The 22,216-nt window shown below is 41.6% G+C and overlaps 1 protein-coding gene across 4 annotated transcripts in view; it reads right to left on the bottom strand.

The window, feature by feature from the left end:
- The window catches only part of TTC39B (tetratricopeptide repeat domain 39B), a 54,768-nt gene that overhangs the window by 25,655 nt on the left and 6,897 nt on the right, over positions 1-22,216 (bottom strand). For 2 of the 4 annotated variants that reach the window (XR_014214786.1, XM_082204920.1), the window contains exons 2-4: positions 10,162-10,196; positions 2,149-2,253; positions 1,538-1,669 (exon numbers count right to left, since the gene is read on the bottom strand). Coding sequence is in view for 3 of the 4 variants with exons in the window: in XM_082204920.1 (XP_082061046.1) it covers positions 1,538-1,669; positions 2,149-2,253; positions 10,162-10,196 (272 nt within the window). In the remaining variant the exon portion in view is untranslated. Of the gene's footprint in view, positions 1-1,537; positions 1,670-2,148; positions 2,254-5,364; positions 5,655-10,161; positions 10,197-22,216 lie in introns of those variants that run through there. The other 2 variants (XM_082204922.1, XM_082204921.1) reach the window with 2 other exon arrangements.

Genomic DNA, 22,216 nt, shown 5'->3' with positions numbered 1-22,216 from the left:
AGAAGGCACTTGCGTGATCAAGTCTACAGCAAGTCCAAAGAAATGACAGGTTTCATGAAGTTTATATATCCTCCAGGCACCCTTCTCACTCCTCTCCTAGGAGCCCAACCACGTTGGCGTACGTACACAGGTTGACATCACATATGTTCCTGCTCTGGTACTCTCAACCATAAAAGGATCTTCCTTCCTGTACTTCTGTCCATAAAAGGATATTCCTGTTCCTACTCCTATCTTGGAGCAAGAGGTCACTACTTCAGAGAACATGCTCTGGCGTTAGTCCCAGACTTGGGTCTCTGCGTCATTTGTGGTCAGGACATAAGATATGTCTGTGTCTGTTCTACTGGTAAAGTCAAGGCCATCAAACTGATAAGGGAGAGAGCTGTGTTCTTGTTTTGCATTTGCTCAATGGCTAAAGTTTATGCATTTTAGCTAAGGAGAAATGGGGATTTTGGTGCAGTTTAAAAGCTGACTGCACAGTCAGTTTTGGGGTTTGGGAAACCCATTCCTTCAACCTGGTGTCTGCATATCTTTAGGCACCAGGCAAAAACACTGGTCTTCTCTCAAGCCTTTAGCTAATTGCCAATGTATTGTTGTATTTTCATATTGTAAACCAACCCTGTGATCCTTGGATGAAGAGTGGTATAGAAATGTAATAAATAATATTAATAATAATATTCTGTAGACAACCACTGCAGAAGCAGTCAGGAAGTCTGTCTATTTCCAGCACAGGCTCCAAAATAAGTCAATTAATCTAGCCCCAATCCAAACCTCTTAGTGTGAATACATGACTTCTGTTTTTTAATTTAGCAAAAGATGCTGGACTTTGGAATTTTAATGATTTGCTCATTACTTCCAAGTGGAAAACTGGTACAAGGCTCTGAAAGAGACTTGAGTGGAATGGTAACTTGTACAAAGCTATGGAAGTCATCAGAGGCTGTGTGAATATACATACATACATGCATACATACATGGTGCCCTCTGGCTGCCAATGAGACCGCAAACATCCTCTGACATCACACATGACTCAGGCTCCAATTCTAACCCCACTTACCTGGGAGTAAGCCCCACTGAATTTCAACAAGACTTACATTTGAGTAAGCATGGTTAGGATTAAGCTCTTCTTTGCAAGACTAACTGCACACCCTTTTTAAATGTTAGGCTGACACTATGGCTACTACCACAATTCCAAACTATATAATGCGTAGCCAACATGTATCCAGTTAAGTTATTCCCAGATTCACCAAAATGAACTGAATTTAGTCACGCCCATGGATTTCAATGGGCTTACTGCAAGCCGGACTACTAACTTTGGATATCTTCTGACTGAGTACTGCTCTAGTAATCCTAAACGACAAGGACCAGGATCATATTCCCTATTGAGTAAGTGCATATCAAAATTACAAAAAAGTAACTTTTCTCTACATCTCTTTTCATTACTAGTTTTTTTCCTGTTACTTGCTAAGAAAAAACGTACACGTGATTTTGCACAGCCCTCCGATACCTAGCATTCAACAAATAAAAAATTATTCATGCTTACTTTTGGCAAGTTTGTAGAGCTTCTTTCATTGTAGCAATTCCCATTTGGATATCCTGTTGCTCAAAGGTCATAGCAGCCTGCATAACTAAAATAGTACTATACCCTAGGGCATGGTACATGCTACCTTTAGACCTGTTTTGAAAAATAAAATAAAATGGGCATTTCAATCAAAATGGTAGTTCCACTAAAAAAATGAGTATTCTTCGAACACAAAATTACATGTTTCATAAAAGTAACTTTTAAATGCTATACATCTTTCAATGTATTCTGCACATAAGATGATTTCCCTCAAATCTCTTCTATAATTATGCTTATTCTGCAACCTAGTTCTCTTCTGATAAAATTACAAATGGGTCTGCACATTTTTCCTCTTCAAGTTAACATGCACAACGGCTCTTATTACACCTCAAATTTTGAACTAAAAGCCACTGACCAAAAATAGGTCAATTTAGAGGGTTTAAAGAAATACTTGCAGAAGACTTGCTTTGGGGAGGGGAACAGAGCTAGAAATAATGAAAGCTACTCTGTTCAGAGGCTTTAATCTCCACCAAACAGATGGCATGCCTTATAGCATCTCCCTGTACTGCTTCTAGCAAACAAAATAACCTCACCAGGGACGAAGCAATTCCAGAGCTTCCGAGAATTTGTTGTTCAGAAATAAGTTCAGTGCCATCGTGCACTCTTCCAGAGAACACTTCAGATCCATCTTGGTGGCCCTAATGGAAGGATTGGGAGAATAGTTAGAATATTGCACTATGCCTAAGTGACCACTGACATTGCATTCAAACTAGCAGACAAATGTCACGGTACAGCTCAATTGCTGGATACACTCAGGTTTTTTAAATACCAAAGTAAATGGACTTTCCACACTGCTGCTGAAACTTGTTCGTAACTTCTTTTGGCAAACTGAAAACTCAAACCAACAGAAAACATACGGGATAGTCTTCATTATCTACTTTCTAAATTAAAAGACGCCTGTTTCTTGGGGGAAAAGTGATAACAAACCTAGACAGCATCTTAAAAAGCAGATACATCATCTTGCCAACAAAGGTCTGTACTGTATAGTTAAAGCTATGGTTTTCCCAGTAGTGATGTATGTAAGTGAGAGATGGACCATAAAGAAGACTGATCGCCGAAGAATTGATGCTTTTGAATTATGGTGCTGGAGGAGACTCTTGAGAGTCCCATGGACTGCAAGAAGATCAAACCTATACACTCTGAAGGAAATCAGCCCTGAGTGCTCACTGGAAGGACAGATCCTGAAACTGAGGCTCCAGTACTTTGGCCACCTCATGAGAAGAGAAGACTCCCTGGAAAAGACCCTGATGTTGGGAAAGATGGAGGGCACAAGGAGAAGGGGACGACAGAGGACAAGATGGTTGGACAGTGTTCTCGAAGCTACTAAAATGAGTTTGACCAAACTGCGGGGGGCAGTGGAAGACAGGAGTGTCTGGTGTGATCTGGTCCATGGGGTCACAAAGAGTTGGACACGACTAAATGACTAAACAACAACAACAACAACAACAACAACAACAACAACAACCATAGTATTGCTAGTGCTACTTTATAAATCATTAGTATATTTATATTGCAGGGGGGGTACTGTGGTTGAGAAAGCATGGTTTACATCATCCCTACAAAGTACCCCAGCTTTGCTACACTAAGACTGCCGCAGCATTGGAAAGAGGGGGAGTTGAGAGGGAATAATGACAACTCTGTAATGTATTTACTATTTATCAGATTTATCAACTGTTTCACAGCCAAAGCAATCAATGCAGTAAGATAAAATACAAAAGATGCCTATTCTAAAAACAATAATAAAATTATACAATTGGTATTCTTTGAAATGACTGGGTCACACTCCAGGGAAAAGTAGCTGCCTACACATCAATACACTAGATGCCAGGTTAACCAGATGGTAAACTGATTCCAGAGGGCTGGTGATGCAGTGGAACCCAATGGTTTGGTTGGTCCATGGCCCGAGGACACTGAACTGCTTAGGCTGTTATTGCAAAATACAGTTCAGCGGTTTACCACACATTGCAACAAGAAAACCCAAGGCTCCCAGTTCAAGCCCTGGCAGTAGGGTACCCTAGAGTATGTTTGTAAAATCTGCTTTTTTCCTGATATATGCCCAAAGCTGTATATGCCCAAGGCAGAGGGTTAATATGCATATGGATTGCATAGATCCATTTTTTCCAGGTGCATTTCTGTGCATGTTCGTCCACTGGAGTGCTTTCAACTGAACTCTATCTCATTGTTTCCCATCCACACTAATGATAGCTGCTTGAGAGGATGTATCTGCACTTTGTTTTGATCCAAGAGCTGCGTTGAAACCTTCTGAAAGTGTAAAAAGCAGGGTGGATAAGTAAGTTCAGAACTTCACATGAGTCTGGGTGGCATGAATGAGGTCAGTCCATACTGAAATTCACAAAGACTGGATTTCTGAAGCATGCCTACATAAAATTAGTACTACTTTGGCACTTCCTTTAGTGATGATTTGGTTCTTTGTGGAAACCCTGCCTAGCCCTTATCACCCTGAAGCAGTCAGTAGGTGATAGTAAGAATCATACAATCACAACAATATATCTTCATATGTATACAGTACACCAATTAAGCGGGGAAATGCACTTTTTTGTTAACAAATCAATAAAATATATAAAAAATACAAAAAGGAAATAGAAAGAATTAAAATAAGCACATCCATAGAGAATTTTTGTGGCATAAAAGCATTTCATGGGGTGGAGCTTCAGCCAACACAAATGCTCTGAGAACTGAGCAGGAGGTATCTCCATGATAAATTGTGCTCTGTTTTTTGTTGCAAAACTTTTGCTTGAGATTGTTCCCAAATTGCTTCCTTTCTGTTTTGCCGGGAGGAGAAAAACCAAACCTTTTTAACTATTCTTTCAAAATACTGTAGCCATCCTGTTGGGACCTGCACATGCCACTGAGACCAAGTAGTCCTGTGATCTTAAAAGTAAATATTGTAATTGATGTAAAACAACAACAACAACAACCACCACTAATGCAACTTTATACTGATGAACAGCTGGGGCTGGGAAGAAAGTACCTACAGCTGAGCTCATTTTAAAATTGAGAGTGGGGGTGGGGAAATCCTGTTACCCTACATAGAAGTCAACACAATCTGGCCTGATGTTTTTGGTACCAAGACTGCGTCATTCAAATATTGGCCCAGATCCAGACACCTTATTAAGGCCAAATGATCCTTTTTCTATGGCTTCCTGCAAGTTCACAGTAGTTCATATTAAGTTTACTATAACCGAATCTTATTGTAGTGAATCACCTTCTAAATTTGCTGCAAAGTCATTTCAGGCTTATTCTCTCCCCCCCCCCCCCCCGTCCCCGATGCATTACAAATAAACAGCTATACTAAAACTAAAGACCAAAGTCACCAGATAACAGAAGCTATAGTTCCCTGGGAATCAAAATAAATCTCATACATGATAGATGGCTCCGATTTATTTTTTTAATGGTGTGACAATTTCAGGCATGCATCCTGCTATACACACCTTGCAGTATTCTGCAACCTATAAGATTGGCATCAGCAGAAACACAGTGATAACTGCTAGAAATAAGCTATGAATGGAAAGGAAAACCAATTGCTTCTGAAATAATTCTGAATGTTAATCTCTCCCACGAAAGAGTTCACAGATATGCTGAACTTGCTTTTTTTTTACAGAATGCAATAAATTTTTATTAAGACAACCTCATAAAGCAATTTCCCCATAAAATTATTGTAATTACACCCTGGCTTTTGCCATCAATTGTAGTAGCCACTTAGAATAGATAAGACATGATATACTCACAGAATTAAATGAGTAGATAACTTTAGATGAATAACTGCAATTACTACAGAAAGATAAGCCTCTCTCAGGCACGTTTTGTTTCCGTCAAGAGCCAGACAAGGCAGCAAAAAACACCTAGATAATATCCCATTTCCTCTGTTTTATTCCTCAATACTCACGAGGCTCTTATTAATTAGTTATCAGGCAGAAAAAAGATATAAAAGTTCACACAGAAGCAGCTGTCATCTCAGGAGCCCTCCATATTGCAATTTAAAAAGAAATGTCAGTTGAAATAGCTGCAGCTACAGCAATGCTGCTAGATGATGCCTCTGCAGGAAGAGGATGCTGGGAGATTTTCCCAATCTATGCTGCAGCCTAATTCTAATCCATCACTGCCTAACTACAAAGGGGGAAATGAAGACCAAATGCAACTCGAATGATTTGTGTTTGAAGGATGAAAAAGATTTTTGTGCTCCAGATTTTTGTGCTCCAGTTAACATTAAATGTTTTAAATCTGATGAAAAGGAGAACCAGGCTATTTTACACCGCATTTAAACAGAACAGAGCGCTAGAAACAACAGAGCGATTTAATAATTCATTGCCTGTTCTAAAAATAGTATAGCAAGAAGTATAGAACGGTAGTTATTTACTGGAAATTCAGTCTGTTATACTTTATGTTTGAATTTCTCTTAAGTAGGTATGAAGTATGATCCAAGATAGTGAGTTGGATAACTATATAGCATGCAATACAACATATATCTAAGGAGAAATGTTAGAGAGGGCATGGAAACTTGAAGAAGCCGACAGTATGAAATATTCTTCCACTGATCATAGAATTGCAAAGTTGGAAGGGACCCCAAGAGTCCAGCCCAACCCCCTTAAATGCAGGAATCTCTCACTCAGAATGGGGCACAAACCCCTTGGGCCCTGGGATTAAGAGCTTCATGCTCTCCTCAGAAACTACAGAGAGAGCAAGTGAGCTTTCTAGAAGTCTTCACAAGCCATGTTAAGTCATGGGTAGGCAAGCTAAGGCCCAGGGGCTGGATCCAGCCCAATCGCCTTCTAAATCTGGCCCACAGACGGTCTGGGAATCAGCATGTTTTTACATGAGTAGAATGTGTCCTTTTATTTAAAATGCATCTATGGGTTATTTGTGGGACATAGGAATTCGTTCATTTCCCCCCCCAAAAAAACCAACAACAACACAAAGTCCGGCCCCCCACAAAGTCTGAGGGACAGTGGACCTGCCCCCTGCTGAAAAAAGTATGCTGACCCCTGTGTTAAGTATTTGGTTCAAGTGCTATCAAGCTCCAGATTCTTCTGCTGCATTACAAGCATTTTAGGTTCTCACATGATTGTGTCCAAAAATGTGCTCTCCTCAAAGATGGGCAGATGCATATTGGTTTTTCTTTCCATACTATTTGGTACTGCCCCAAATCTGTAAACCCATGTTGCATTTGTATCCCACAACAATAGCAAGTTATGGTGGTGGCACCACATTGGCTGTCATGGTGGAAAAAGGAGTGGCAAGTAATTAATGGGGAAAATTGTGATGGAGCTAGATTTTCCCTGCAATGCAAGGGGTTGGACTAGATGACCCTTCCAACTCTAAAATTCTATGATTCTAGATTTGCTGGTTGGGGCTGGAAGAGAGATTAGAGCAAGAAAGGAAAGTCTGGCAGAGAAGGAATGTGCTAAGAAGAAGAAGCGAAGCCAAAGTCTCTCTGTGTGAGCTTCACTCTTGCTGACCAGAATAACATGTCTTGTAGGCAGAGGAGTGATGTAACCAAGAAAGGGGTCCAATAGCAGGATCACTGAGCGTGGGTGGAAGGAAACCCCAATAACAGCATTTGCTGGAGCACTTACTGAAAGTGGCCTCCACCAAAGCAAATTTGGCAGCCTTGAAACACTTTACGAAGGTGGAGGGCTGAGCCCAGTTGTCCTCCCGGGGGCCATAGCTGCTAAGGGTTAAGTGGTTGCTATAAAAACTAAGCAAGCAGCAAGTAAGGGTGGCATTACAAAACATGCCCTTTATCGTGACATCTTCAAAGCTTTTGCCTAGTCTCAGACTCCTGATCCTGTGCTTGAACTCTCTAGCCAGGGCTGGCCCAACCATGAGGCAAGGTGAGGAGACCGCTTCAGGCAGCAGGATCCACCGGACAGGCAGATTCTGATGCCAATCACAGGGATGCCAATACAACATGGAACACAAATGTCAAATGTGTACACACAACATAAAAATATAAATATAAAAATCAAAGCAGTTATATAAATGCAATTACAATATGGGTACAATACATGGGTTCTTTTCACTTTTCTTTATTATGTCTGCAGCTTATGCATGTGGTTAGACAAACTGCAATACATCCAGGACTCCTATAAGCACGAACATTTATTAATATAAATCCAGGCACAGAAAAGCTAAACACACACTCATAAAACCTGAGTACCAGGCAAACACAACTTGGCTTATCAAATACTTTAACCAGTAATGGAACAGTACTCCACAATCTTGATGGTATTTTAATTTTGTACACCTTAATATGGATTCCTTTATCAAGAGATAATAGTTAAAACTTTAACCACAGTTTTGAGATTAAAAGGCTAACCTTTCTTAAACACTTCTGGCTTCTATCTCTGCAATAATACCACACAGAGCAGCTTGGGTAGGATCAAGGATTAAGAATATCCAACTTCAGTATGAGGAAAGGAGAGGGAGAGGGAAAGGCACTTCTAATGTTTCTTCATACCTGCACTTTGTGATTTTACAGTAAATTCTACTTTTAAAAAAAAATATTTATGATATATCTGTATTTCTACTTAATGTATAGATGCAATAAAAAACAATTTAAAGCCACTGATATTGAAATTTTTAATGCTGAATATTTAGCATCATATGGCACTTTTTCCATGCATGAAGTGCCTCAAATACACTCTCAATAATCCTTATAACCAATAGGAGTGGGTGGAGCAGTTGGGGCTGTGTTGCTACCCTGGCTTACTAACACTGCATGTCCCTGCTGTTTATTGAAAGGGGAAGGGACAAGACTCCAGGAGCTCAGTGTAGTGTCGACATAGCGAATTCTGCCACTGTGCCCGCACCACAATCTCACTGAAGTGGCATCAAAGCATGGTGTTGGGAAGTGAGGTGCCCCTCCACCCACAACACCCTGCTGCTGCTTACAACCAGTACCAGATTTATGTATAAGCTAAACAAGCTATGGCTTAGGGCCCTACTGTCTTGGGGGCCCACCAATCTTTCCCATACAATAGTCACCCAGCTGAGTCACCCTCCGTGCCACCCTGCCATTGGCCAATTCGGCAGGCTGATGTGGAGCAGGATTTCAAGCCGGGAGTGTGAGCCAAAGCTCGTGTTCCGGCAAGGATCAGACCCGAACACACAGTCCTGTAACATCGGTGGGAGGGAGGTGTTGGCCATCCCACAAGGCCGCCACACCCCTAAAAGGGGCTGAGCAGACCTATGGACACTATAAAGTCACCACCTCTAGGAGCGCTGAGGCCCAGCCCCCGCAAGGGAAAATGGACAGAAGCAACTCCATCATGAATCCCTTTAAGGGAATAACCTGTTTCTGGAGGGGAAAGTGAGAGTACAACAACCCTTCCAACCAAAACTAAGGTTAAAAGGTAAAGGGATCCCTGACCATTAGGTCCAGTCGTGGCCAACTCTGGGGTTGCGGCGCTCATCTCGCTTTATTGGCCGAGGGAGCCGGCGTACAGCATGACTAAGCTGCTTCTGGTTCACGAGAGCAGCGCACGGAAATGCCATTTACCTTCCCGCCGGAGCGGTACCTATTTATTTACTTGCACTCTGATGTGCTCTCGAACTGCTAGGTTGGCAGGAGCAGGGACCGAGCAACGGGAGCTCACCCCATCGTAGGGATTCGAACCGCTGACCTTCTGATCCTAGGCTCTGTGGTTTAACCCACAATGCCACCCACGTCCTCAAAATACTAAGGTTACCCATTGCCTAAACTGCCAAAGTTGTGATGATTGCTACAAGGTAAGCAAAACCTCCAGGGCATAGCCAATTCACCTGATAGGCAAATTCCTATTCAGCCCCCAAATTACAGTGACTACTGCAACCATAGCAAAGTCAATTCAATGCAAAAATACAGTGACCACTGCAGCCATAGCAAAGTCAATTCAATGAGTAAGTGCAAAATTACAGGAGTGGGTGTCGGGGGCTGGCGTAGGCTGTTTTAAACCCCCTGGGAGCGTACCTGAGGGAAGTCTGATTGTTCCCTCAGGCCCACCCCTGGAGAGCCCCACCCTCCGTGCCACCCTGCCATTGTCCAATTTGGCAGGCTGATGTGGAGCAGGATTTCAAGCCGGGAGTGTGAGCCAAAGCTCGTGCTCCGGCAAGGATCAGACCCGAACACACAGTCCTGTATCTTCGGTGGGAGGGAGGTGTTGGCCATCCCACAAGGCCGCCACACCCCTAAAAGGGGCTGAGCAGACCTATGGACACTATAAAGTGGCTTTTGTTCTCTCTTCTCTGAACCACAAGCTGAGATGAAGAGAGACTGGGACCGTGCTGAGAAGCCCTAAGTTAAAAGTCATTACAATAATAAGCTGACGAAATAGGGAAGAAGCAGTAGGTTAACTACGTTCTGCAGATACAGAAGGAAACAAGTAGCGGGAACATGAGGAGTTAAGGAGAAGCAGTGTTGGAAGTAGGTGATGTAAGAAGAGCAGAAAGGATAACACTACATTTAATTTAAATGTATACTTCTCACTTCCGCCTTTCTTCCCAGCATCTCTATTAGGAGAATGAGGTTTTTAAAAAATCATACTTACACGGGGATGTTTTCAAAGGCATCCTCAAAGCTTTCCTGCAAATTAGTAAGGATAAATTGTTAGTAAGCTGAAATTGGTTACACTACATTTCAAACTCTTGTTGGCCCGAGCTGACATTCAGTTTGTGTAAACAGACTCATTCAGAACCAGCTGAACACCAGTTCACTGGATCTGGCAACTATACAGTGGTACCTCGGTTTACGAACTTAATCCATTCTGGAAGTCCGTTCTTAAACTGAAACCATTCTTAGTCGCTTTCCCTAATAAGGCCTCCCCCTCCAGTGCCCTTCCACTGTTTGGATTCCGTTCTTAGACCAGGGTAAAGTTTGCAAAATGGATCACTATTTCCGGTTTTGCGGAGTTTGTAAACCGAATTGTTCTTAAACAAGACTGTTCTTAAACCAAGGTACCACTATATATAGTTTATTGGGTTTCGCCCAGACCATTCCTATATCCAGGCACTAACTCAGCACCTTCACAGCCATGCCAGACTCAGATGACAAAGAGAAATGCAGAGCTGAGTGTCTTTGGCATACTGATCAGTGTTTGAAATGCCCACTGTTTTAGGCGCATTTTGCAACAGGGAATTTCATTAGCGCAAGTAGTTTCTGAGCTCTGGGTGCAGTACTGCACCTAAGATTTCAGATTGAAACTGCAGAGTGGAAAGAAAGGAGGACCTTTTTCTGCCTCCCCACTTCCAGCTACTCTCTGAAGACTGGAGAAGAGATTATCTTGAGAATATTAGAGTGGTGGGCAGGGGAAGGACTAGACCATGTGAAAAATGAACATAATATTTTAGCTGCAGTCCATTCATTTTCAGCTTTGTATTCTTGTTATAAAAAACTACAACTAGACATTCCATTGATGCACCCATAACCTAGGTTTAAGCTGGTATTTAGCTCCTAGCTTTCATATCTCAGTTTCTAACACTGATACCGATGGTTCTCTTAAAAAAAGCCACAAACGTGCATCAGATGTGTGGATCTTATTTATCCCCCAATTGACAGAATGGACAAGTGCGGGTGACACACAACAACAGCTAGTTATTAGCACTCTAGCAAATTATTAAACCATTTCAACTTGAATTTCAGAGGGTTTGTACACATAGCAGTCAGCTTATAAATGTATTGATTGTCTTAGACTAGAGACACTTAGATTTAATACTGCTTCATAAAAAAGACCAAGCTGGGGACACACAAGTAATCTGGGATTTGTTTGCTTTTGTATTTAAAGGCAGAATAGGATAATGCATTGCTATGTTACCTAGACTGCATTTCACCTCTTATGAACTTAGATCAGATGCTCTAAAAAAAGAGGAGCAATTCTAAGAACTTGACTAACAGGACAATCTGTTACAGATACCATCCCCTGGTGTGCCAACAATTGGATGAGTGTGTCACATAAGGGCAACATACAGTTCATTCATTTGGCATATCTTTGTTGTTAAATCAGGGCACAATTTTCCCTTCCAAGGATAGAAATGTAAGAATATATGTTTACAACAATGGGTAATAAAGTTTTATGGCAACATTACTTAAACATGTTTAAGTAATGTTTATGTTCGGGTATTTTTATTATTTTTTAATTAATTAATTAATTAATTAATTAGGGAGGTATTTTGGGGGTATTTTTATTTTAAAAAATTTGCTGTAAATCTCTTCAAGCCTTTTGTTGCGAATTCATGATTTTAACTAACTAACTAAACAGTGAGTAGGGACAAGTGATGTAACTCGTGATGTTTTCTCACTTTTCATTTTTTGCCAATTACTGAGCCCATGTTGTTTCACAGCTCATTCTCTTTTGATTCTCTTTTGATTCTCTTTCATCAAATTTCATAATTGCTTTCAAAAATTATGTGTGTTATGCAACATGTATTTGGGCCACATAACTGATATGTTTTGATTTGTGTAATTTTACTACAGACATACAATGTATGTGCATTTGGAAAGGATATGACTTGCATTAAGTGGCAGTAATGTAGCAGGATTATTACAAAAAAAGGTCCCCCCCCCATTTTATTTCTTTTTGAAAATAATATGAACCAACGCATCATAATCCAACAAACGCTCACGGAATCTTGCTCAATGTGCGCACAAAATAGCAAATTTTGTAATATTTCATTGACAATTTTGAAAAATACAAACATCATTCACATCCCTAGTAGGAACACACCATTGGGTCACAAGAAATTATCGACACTGGCTACCAAGTAGCTGGCAGTAGAATTCTAAACTTGGCAAGCTCTCTATATGCAAACTAGGTACCAGTTACTGCTATCTGATTGAAGTAGATACATAGGGATTTATGTTTGTTGTGTTGAGACTGCATATTCATTCAACATTGTATACAATATTGGGCAGGAAAGCTCAAGAAGGATACTGAAAAATAGAAGAGGTTTCATAGAGAGTTACAAGGATGCTTTTAAAAAAGACCCAAGCTTAAAGAATAAACTAATTTATTGTGTCATGAACTTCTGTAGTCAGGAGACTATCAGATACAGCATAGAGACATAGCTATGTTCCATCAATTAGTGTGTTCAGTTTATGCACACTTTTTAAAAAACCGTATTATTAACAACAATTAATTGTTATTGTTGGCCCTAGTAAAGGTAAAGGGACCCCCGACCATTAGGTCCAGTCGTGACCAACTCTGGGGTTGCAGCACTCATCTCGCTTTATTGGCCGAGGGAGCCAGCGTACAGCTTCCGGGTCACGTGGCCAGCATGACTAAGCCGCTTCTGGTGAAACCAGGGCAGCGCACAGAAACGCCATTTACCTTCCCGCCGGAGCGGTACCTATTTATCTACTTGCACTTTGATGTGTTTTCGAGCTGCTAGGTTGGCAGGAGCAGGGACCAAGCAACGGGAGCTCACCCCGTCGCGGGGATTCAAACTGCCGACCTTCTGATCGGCAAGTCCTAGGCTCTGTAGTTTAACCCACAGCACCACCCACGTCCCAGATTGTTGGCCCTAAAACACTCCAAATACAACTTTCAGGGTTTATTTTTCCTTCCCTGGGCTATACCTGCAGCCTTCAGGGCTATTGCTCACCATGTCTGAGAATCTCTGTTGCAATGAGCTTCCTTGAAAAACTTGCTCCACCCCTGCACCAGGCAGGAAATTGAACTACTTTCTAAAGGTGCATTGTCACAAGATCTAATGGAACAACTGAAGCAAGTGATTAGTTTCCAATTACTGGGGTTGAACTATTCTTCCTGATAAGATGGGGAAATTAGCAAGAGTTCTAGTTGTGTAACTTATTCAAACCACAGTTCCATCATCCTATGATGAAACACCATATTAAATTTTTAAAACTGGGTCTGTAAATGTGTTTATCTGATGTTATTTTAAACACAAAGTATTGTTTTTATTAGAATACTCATATCCTGCCTTTCAAGAATTATCAGTATTATCAGTGGGGTATACATAACAAAACTGGGCAACAATTCAAAAATATCCTAATGTTTTTGCTAGAGTGTCACGCGCACCTTTGAGTCTTATTGGCTTTACTGTGAATTATTTACTGAGCTAGATCTCTGAATTCTCAGCAGTAGAGACTCTTGGAAATGTAGAGGGAACGATGATGTATGAAGTTCTCTATCTACCCTTCTTGTTGCCTCACCATGCCCATGGCAAGGTATGCTGTCCTGAGGGTATGCTGACACCATATCTGGCTAACACGATACATTAATGTCCAAAGGGGACGGTGGGCATTTCTTGGTATCCTCTTAATGGGCTGGCGGCATCATCTTAATGTGCCATTTACAAAAATATGCCTAGGACTAACAAAGAGTTGGCTACCATGGAGAGTCCATACAGTCCATAATGATAAGATTCTTTCATGAAGCAGAAACAAAATCATACAATATGATTTTTAAAATCTACTTGTTCTAACACAGTGAACATGTTATTACTATGCACATTTCTCGCTACACACTAATAATGCCTCATGGATGCTCTTGCTATGATGCAATTCTTGCTGCAGCCCCATAACATTGTTTCGTCTCCATTGCAAACTTCTAGTATCTTCAGAGACCAGCCTAGGTAGCAGTGTTATTATAAATTAAAATTGTTATAGTGAAATCAGTTCTTTCCAAATATTGGACTAAAATAATAGTTATCTTGAGCACCTACTATTTACATGAGGGGGGGAAAGGAAGACACTACTTGCTTGTAAAAACATGAACTCAAACTGTTTTCAATCTCAGATTACAGTCTAAGTTTATCTTCTAAATTTAACCCAACTGAAATAATGAGAACCTAAGTGAAGATCTGAACTGGAATACGAAAGATCATTCCAATGACCTGCTTCAGGTATCACACACAGGCATGTCCAAAGTCCGTTTCAGGGGCCTAATCTGGCCCGCCAGGCCCTTAATTTCCTGGAGTAAAATCCTAAAAAAAGCCCCTCATTTCATCAAATGTGGCCCTCTTTTTTGTTCTTGTTTTTTTTATTAAAGATTTTCTTGTTTTACAGAATTATGTGTAATGTCTCTCGTATTTTTTCCATGTAACCTTTTTACATATCAGTTTCATTTGTTGAGACTTTGGACACCACTGATAGCTCAGTGTGGTTGCAGCTGAAGGGGTTTTGGCAGTTTGCTTACGTCATGCAAAACCAACAAACTGTGCTTAATCTTAATTATTGCTTATTTCAGACAAACCAGTTACCATTAATAAGAATAAGAATTAAAAAATTGAATTTAAATATCCCCCCCTTATCCCCGGCAGGTCTCAGGGCGGTTCACAGAATAATCAGAGCGGTTCACTGTCTGGGATTTGGATGACATGCTGAGTTGTAGAAAATCAGAAGCAAAAGCTTCCACTCTTCTCTGGTGTGGCTGCAAGGAGCTGCAAGTGAGCAAGTCCAAAGTTTGCAGTGTCTCATTACTGCCATCGACCATGGTATTCTTCTGGAGCAGCTGTCTGAGTTGGCGGTGGGTGGTACCACTTTACAATGGTTCTGGTCCTACTTAGTCGTTTCCAGAGGGTGATGCTTGGGGAGTGCTCTTCAGCCTACTTCTGCTTTACATCTTCAGGTGAGGCAGCGGATGTGCTAGATCGTTGTCTTGTCTCGGTAAGAGATTGGAAGAAGCTGGATCCAGTCTGAGGCACTAGACCAAATGGATGAGAGTTTTTCCAGGAACAATGCTCAAGTAGGTGCTGCCTTTTAATTTCTAAAGAGAAGGCAGTTCTATCTTCGGATCTCACTGTTCAGCACTACAGTACTGAGATTAGGAAATAAAGCTGTGGGCGCTGGTGGGTCTCTTCCTGTAGCTTGTGGGGTCATATCTGGGCCACAGGTTAGCCACCCCCACTGTAGACATAGACAACACTCAAATCCAAGGTACATTTCTGCATTTAGACCAGGGGTGGGGAAACTGTGATCCTTCTGATTTGTTGGTTTCCCTCCACTCCTGCCCGGCATGGTCAGCAATGTTGGGAGTTGTGGTCAAGCAACATCTGGATAGCCACATATTCCACACCCCCGATCTAAAGACTGTTGCCATCTTCATGAGAAGAGCATATGGGTCTTCATTGCTTATGAATTGCTGTATGCCTTCTTTGAGTGAACTTTGTTCTACTACGGAGATACTAGAAGCAAATCCTTTTGCATTGAGTGCTCCCTTGTGGTCAACCTTTTTACTTCTCCCTCAGAGGACTGTGGCACAAGCAACCTGTTGTAAAACTAAATAGTGAAATTCATGCCAACCCAGAAGTAAAGCCCATTGAGTCCAATGGGACTTACTCTGATGCAAGCGTGCATTGGATGGCAACCTAAGGCACTTAGACTTTCAACACTGTAACTCCATGTGTTTATGCAACAATTGCCCAAATGTTGCCTGGTTGAAGCAGCCCTTTGCAGCACTCACACGACAATTTTTAATACTTCCCCATTCCTTTCATCACATTCAACAGAGCCCATCCATCTTCACTGCTGCGTGAAAACAAATTGTGCAAACGTCAAACGTTAGTATCAGTAAGAATCATTAGTCACCAATGGTATCTTCTAACTTTTAACAGAGTTTAAAGATTGAACATGTACTACCTACTCCAGCTTTCATGTTTCTATGTAGCAGTTGGTGTTTTTTTTAAAGGGCTTTTTCTTCTTCTTCTTTGGCGATCACTCATAGCCAAGTAAGATTGTCTTCCATAAACACGGTTTTAACAATGAGTCTGTAAGTGACTGTGGAGGCCAATTCTGGATCCACATGTCCTTCCACTGTGGGGACATTGGTTTCTGGGCCAAGCGTGCCTTCCTCTCAGCACGTTTCTCCCTTGCGTCCTGAGTTCAAGCATCTTCAAAGCCCATGACACCTTTGGTAAAGGCTGTTCTCCAATTGGAGCGCTTGCAGGCAAGTGTTTCCCAATTGTTGGTGTTTATACTACGTTTTTTTAAAAAATTGCCTTGAGAGAGTCTTTAAACCTCTTTTGTTGACTTTTGTTTAAAGGCAGTACCAGCAAGACTACCTCGGAATGGTTTAGTCAAATTATTATTAGTTTATTTGAATAAGAACAATCCCAGGCAGTTCAGAGAGAAATGTCCAGATTTTTAGCCACTGATGTGCCATCAGTGACCCAACCCAATAATGCATTATCAGAAAAAGGACTAGAAAAAATTTATGACCTTTGTGGACTTACAGTGCAATCCTTAACATGTCTATTCAGAAGTAAGCTCTACTGAACTCAGTGTGGCTTATTCCCAGGTAAGTGGGGTTAGGACTGCAATCTTACCTTCTGAGTCCCATTGATTTTGAGTAGGATGAATTCAGGCATGTGTTTGACTCTAATGAGATTTAGAAACTGGATTGAATTCTGATGGATTAAATTCTTTGCTTTTTTTTTAAAGAACGTTCACAGTGAAAATCAACTTAAGAGTTTTCCAGATTAATATAGACTGTATATCATTTTTGCTTAAAATCATTGTTTTCAAAACATTAGCCTGAATTTTAAATTCAGAGTCTTAGAATATAGTCCATTTACTATCCAATTATTTTGTTATATTGGTCTGGACATTTCAAGTGGAAGACAATCTGTATGAAGAGCATATGCAACTGTAAAAATCCTGTTAAACCTACCTGCCTGTGTGCCACTAATTGACACTTAACACTAAAGTAGCTGGCACTATTAAGCTCTTCTGCTAAGCTCAAAAGTCTCTCTAAAACCTTGAGGGAAGGGATGGTTACAGCTCAATGTCTGTGTCTTTTAATGTAATTTGGATTAAAGCACTATATCTGGACACAGCTTTGATTTTGTCAAGAAACAGCAAAGAATAGCCAGCTGATTTTGGCACAGATTCAGTGTGGTCAGTCTGAGAGTGCAGAGAAACAGCAGAAGTTTGTTTCTCTTCGCATGTTTTACTTTAGCTCATTGCCTATTTATACATGTCATCTGCTTCCAGCTCTATCCACATTTTTCTTTAGCTGTTATGACAACAAGACTTGTCTTCTACCCTCCAGTAGTAAAAAATCTCTAAATAGATTTATGGTTGCATTGGAAGATGACGACCACAAATTTATGTTATACATTTGCTGAACTGGGAGCTGGGCAAAAAAACAGGCTCATGTGTGCCCTCCCCCCCCCCCCCGTGCCTTTGTGCAGAGAATGAGCAGATAGGAGCAGGAAAGTTAGAGAGGAACCAAAGTCAGACCACCTTAATCATCAAATGGCCAGACTGAATATTGATGTGGAATACATGGAACCCACCATCTGCATGTGTTCGAGCCACATGTGACCACTGATACATGCACCATTTTTGGCCCCGGAAGCAGGCGGGTGCGGAATGGCGTGGGCTTACACACATCCCACCAATGTGTGCGGTGCCTCGGAATGCAACCCCCACATAAATGGTGAGTTGGCTCTATTTAATGGACAACTTTGGTCAGTTCTGTATTGTAGTAGGGCAGCCTTTCCCAATCTGTTACCCTCCAGATGATTTGGGCAATTCCTATCAGCCCCAGCCAGCCTGTTATATATAAAAACGAAAATATAGATGGCAGCAGGGAAGCTTTCGTGTCTTGAAATATATTAAATCTGGAACCAAGCCACAGGGGGTACTACAGATTTTGGGGTATTTTCAGTGTAGACACTGCAGGTCGGTTATGCAAAAAGCTTTTTTTCTATTCCAAACATGCAATGTTTAGTCAAGGCTATGATTATTCATTGACATTACAGAAGTTAAATATTACTAAGGGGCTTTCTTGCCACTGTGTTTGGTTTGCATGAGAACTATTCCATCTGATCCTTTCTGAGCTGGGTAGCAGACAACTTTCATGGTGATATGCAAAAATATCCTCTGGGTGCTTGTTTGCATAGAGGAGAGAATGAACGACTTTTTGGAGACCATGAAATACTGCACAGCTTGTTTTCTGCTCCTCTCCTTCCACTACACTGTATTGCATGTTGCAAAAAAAAAAAAAAAAACAAAAAAAAACCCACACCCTCATGTTGGCTTTTCAGCATCTTTCCTTCCTGTCTTCCCTTGGATCTCCATAGGCCATGCTGCTCTAGAAGCTTGTTCATATGAGCCTTTGTGCTTGACTGCAAGGCCACTTCCGCCTTAAGGAGGTGGTGGTGTTGCAGGCTCTCATGACCCCTCCACGCGCATGCGCAGGGGGTGGGTGGCCAGCCCTGTGCGACTGGGGGATTCCCGGCTGTGTCACTGGCCAGGCCGACCAATCTGGTTGGTCTGGGGGTGTGGCCTGCCCAATAAAGGCAGGACGCAGCTGGGAGATCTCTCTCTTCCTGGCTTCCAGCTGCTTCGGTTTTCCCACCCTCCTGCCCTTTAAGGTTTTCATCACTTTTGACCTTGCTATGGACTTCGGTTGGTCGCCGTTGAGGGGCCTGGTAGGAATTTTTCCACTTGGCAAATTGGCACCAGCCACTTGGTTTTCGCCTTCCTCGTAGCAAATTGTCACAACTTTTTAAGGTTTGGTGGTTAGGCATTGGAATATTTCTGGAGAAGAGAAGAGAGGAGGTAGCGCCATCACCTGCCCCACATATTGAAGGGTATTCCGTTAAAGGATTCCAGGGGGCGTGGCCCTGTCCGAAGCCTGGGGAGGTGAGGGCCTAAGGCACGACCCCTAGCGGTGACCCTGGGAAAGTTCCTAGTTGATGTGCACCAGCAGGACTCCCCCTACTGGTGGTTAACCCTTCCCAGACTCCCTGTAGACAGGCTGGAGTCAGATATAGTCAGTTAGATCCAATGCCTAAGCCAATACTGCTCATCATCTGTAACCAATAAAGTTGTGGCCTTTTTTAGCCCATTAACCTTAAATATTTGAGTCATGTGTCTTTATTCAACCAAGGGGGGGGGGCGGGTCAGGACTTGCCACGCAATGTAGCTACCTCACAATTTCTTGGCAGCCCCCCCTTTTGGAGGAACAGATGGATAAAAATAGAGTGAGGTTCATGGGTCTTCCCCCCCCCCCATACGATTTTTGAATATATAAATTCAACCTGCTCTGCAATGTTTCGATCTAGCTTTTTATTTTACTAGATACACGTGATTTCCAGCTTCACCTGGTTCACCAGCTATGGCCTTTGCTGGACAGGGACAACTTGGTCACTGTGCTTTGTGCTCTAATAACTTTGTGTTTGAGCTATTGCAATGTGTTCTATATGGGTCTGCTGCTGAACACAGTTCAGACGCTGCAGCTAGTACAAAATGCAGCTGTGAAAATCTTGCTACGCTTCTCATTTAGGCACTGTATAACACCAGTCCCAAAGCAGTCAGAACAATTTCATTACTTGTTTTATATACTGTACATTTCTTACCTCTTTTAGCTTCACATATTGTATAATTAATAAATAAATAAATAAATAAATAAAGGAATGTTGAGCTTCATCTCAATAAATAAAAAGCCCAGTGTGCTGAAGCAGTTTTGGAATCAAATATTCTGTACTCATTAATGTAAGAAGAACACTGTTTCTGTAATGGAAAATCCTATATTCCACATTTTGTACATTGATGCACTTTCATGTGAAGTCAAAAAGAGGTAGAAATAAGGGCAACTTTAACAGGTTCTTAAAATAAGGTTAGTACAAAAAAGGCAGTACAAACGTTATTTTAGTTGAAACAAGGTACAGTGGTACCTTGGGTTAAGTACTGAATTCGTTCCAGAGGTCCGTTCTTAACCTGAAGCACCACTTTAGCTAATGGGGCCTCCCGCTGCTGCTGCACCGCCGGAGCACGATTTCTGTTCTCATCCTGAAGCAAAGTTCTTAACCCGAGGTAATATTTCTGGGTTAGCGAAGTCTGTAACCTGAAGCGTATGTAACCTAAAGTGTATGTAACCTGAAGTACCACTGTATAGGATTTGCAGCATTGGCCTAGAATCCTTCTTCTCAAGACCAGTCTAATCATGTCAACAGGGTGATGCAGCACCAAAAAAAAGCTAATGCTATTCTACACTGCATCAATAGAAGTCTAATGTCCCAGTCAAGGGAAGTAATAGTAGCACTCTGTTCTGCCTTGGTCTGACCACACCTGGAGTACTGTGTCCAGTTCTGGGCGCCACAGTTTAAGAAGGATATTGACAAGCTGGAATGTGTGCAGAGGAGGGCAACCAAGAAGATCAAGGGTCTGGAAGCCAAGCCTTATGAGGAATGCTTGAGGGAGCTGGGCATGTTTAGCCTAGAAAAGAGACTGAAAGGAAATATGACAGCCATCTAAAGGGCTGTCAAACGGAGGATGGAGCAAGCTTATTTTCTCCCACTTTGCAAGCTAGGACTCAAACTAAAGGATTCAAGTTACAAGAAAGGAGATTCTGACTAAACATCAGGAAGAACTTTCTGACAGTAAGAGCTGCTTGACAGTGGAGCGGTCTCCCTCAGGAGGTGGTGGACTGGACTCCCCTTCACTGGCGGTTTTTAAGCCACACACACAAAGCTTTATTGCGGCCCATAGACCCAAAATACAAAGTACAAGGTTTATAAGCAGAGATTGGATGGTCATCTGTCATGGATGCTTTAGTTGAGATTCCTTCATTGCGGGGGCTTAGACTAGATGACCCTTGGGGTCCCTTTGAACTCCACAATACTATGTTTCTATGAGGGTTACTCTACAATTCTGCGATTCTATGACAGTTACTTTTTAGTTTTTACTAAACCTTTGCAAAATATGAAGCTTCACGCAGTTCTGACTTTTCAGAGACTGTTACTCAGAGAGCCTTAAATGACATATATTGTGTTTAAATGACACCATGTAGAACATTCTTTAGTCAAAAACAAAAACTGGGTCCAAAAATATCCTTTAATAGCCTTCAACAGAGGCCAGCAGGCAGTACATTTTAACCAAGGCTGAACTACACAAGTTCTCTGTGGCTTCCAATTATTTTATATCAAGCTGCTCAGTTACACCACAAGAGAATCCCCTAGTGGCCAATTATTGCCACATGAAACCTCCCATACAACACTGGCATAGTACACATTGGCATAATAAACTGCAATGTGCTGGCTGACATTTTAAAAATACATTCTTGGAGCATCAAAATATTTCTTGTACTTCCTTCTAGAAAAGAAAGAACTATTACATTAAGAGAAGTGTTAGAATAAGGGACATAAAGCAGGGATGACCAGGTTAAATTCTCCCTCACCAATAAAGCTTATTGGGATAATACTACGTAATCACCTTGAGCTACTTTAAGGGAGAGCAGGATAAAATTATATAGTTTTCCAAAACTGGTGTTCCTTGCTATTTGAGTTATCACTTTGAAATGGAAGTTACAGAATGCACAAAAAGTGTACATTTTCTATAAAAGAGACACACCCGGATGGCTGTATATTCAGTTGCACAGATATATTCAGCCACATGGAGAATGGGCCCTACACGTGTAGAAGGGGAATCCAGGATTTTCCTTTGCATGGTGGGGCCTTCATGCACAGGGCCTGTTTTCTTTGAGGCTGAAGATGGAGTTGCCAGCTGATGGTTGAATGGTACATCAGTGCCAAAGGGGCACTGTCTTGAGTCCATTCTCACTTCAGTGCATAGGGATGTTTGCTAGAGCACTTTTATACAGCTGCACAATTTCAGGATTTATGCTAATTATAGACTCC

The sequence above is a fragment of the Podarcis vaucheri genome (genome assembly GCF_965113315.1).
Source record: "Podarcis vaucheri genome assembly, chromosome: 17".
Taxonomy (NCBI): Eukaryota; Metazoa; Chordata; class Lepidosauria; order Squamata; family Lacertidae; genus Podarcis; species Podarcis vaucheri.
This window is presented reverse-complemented; position numbering and strand designations above follow the sequence as displayed.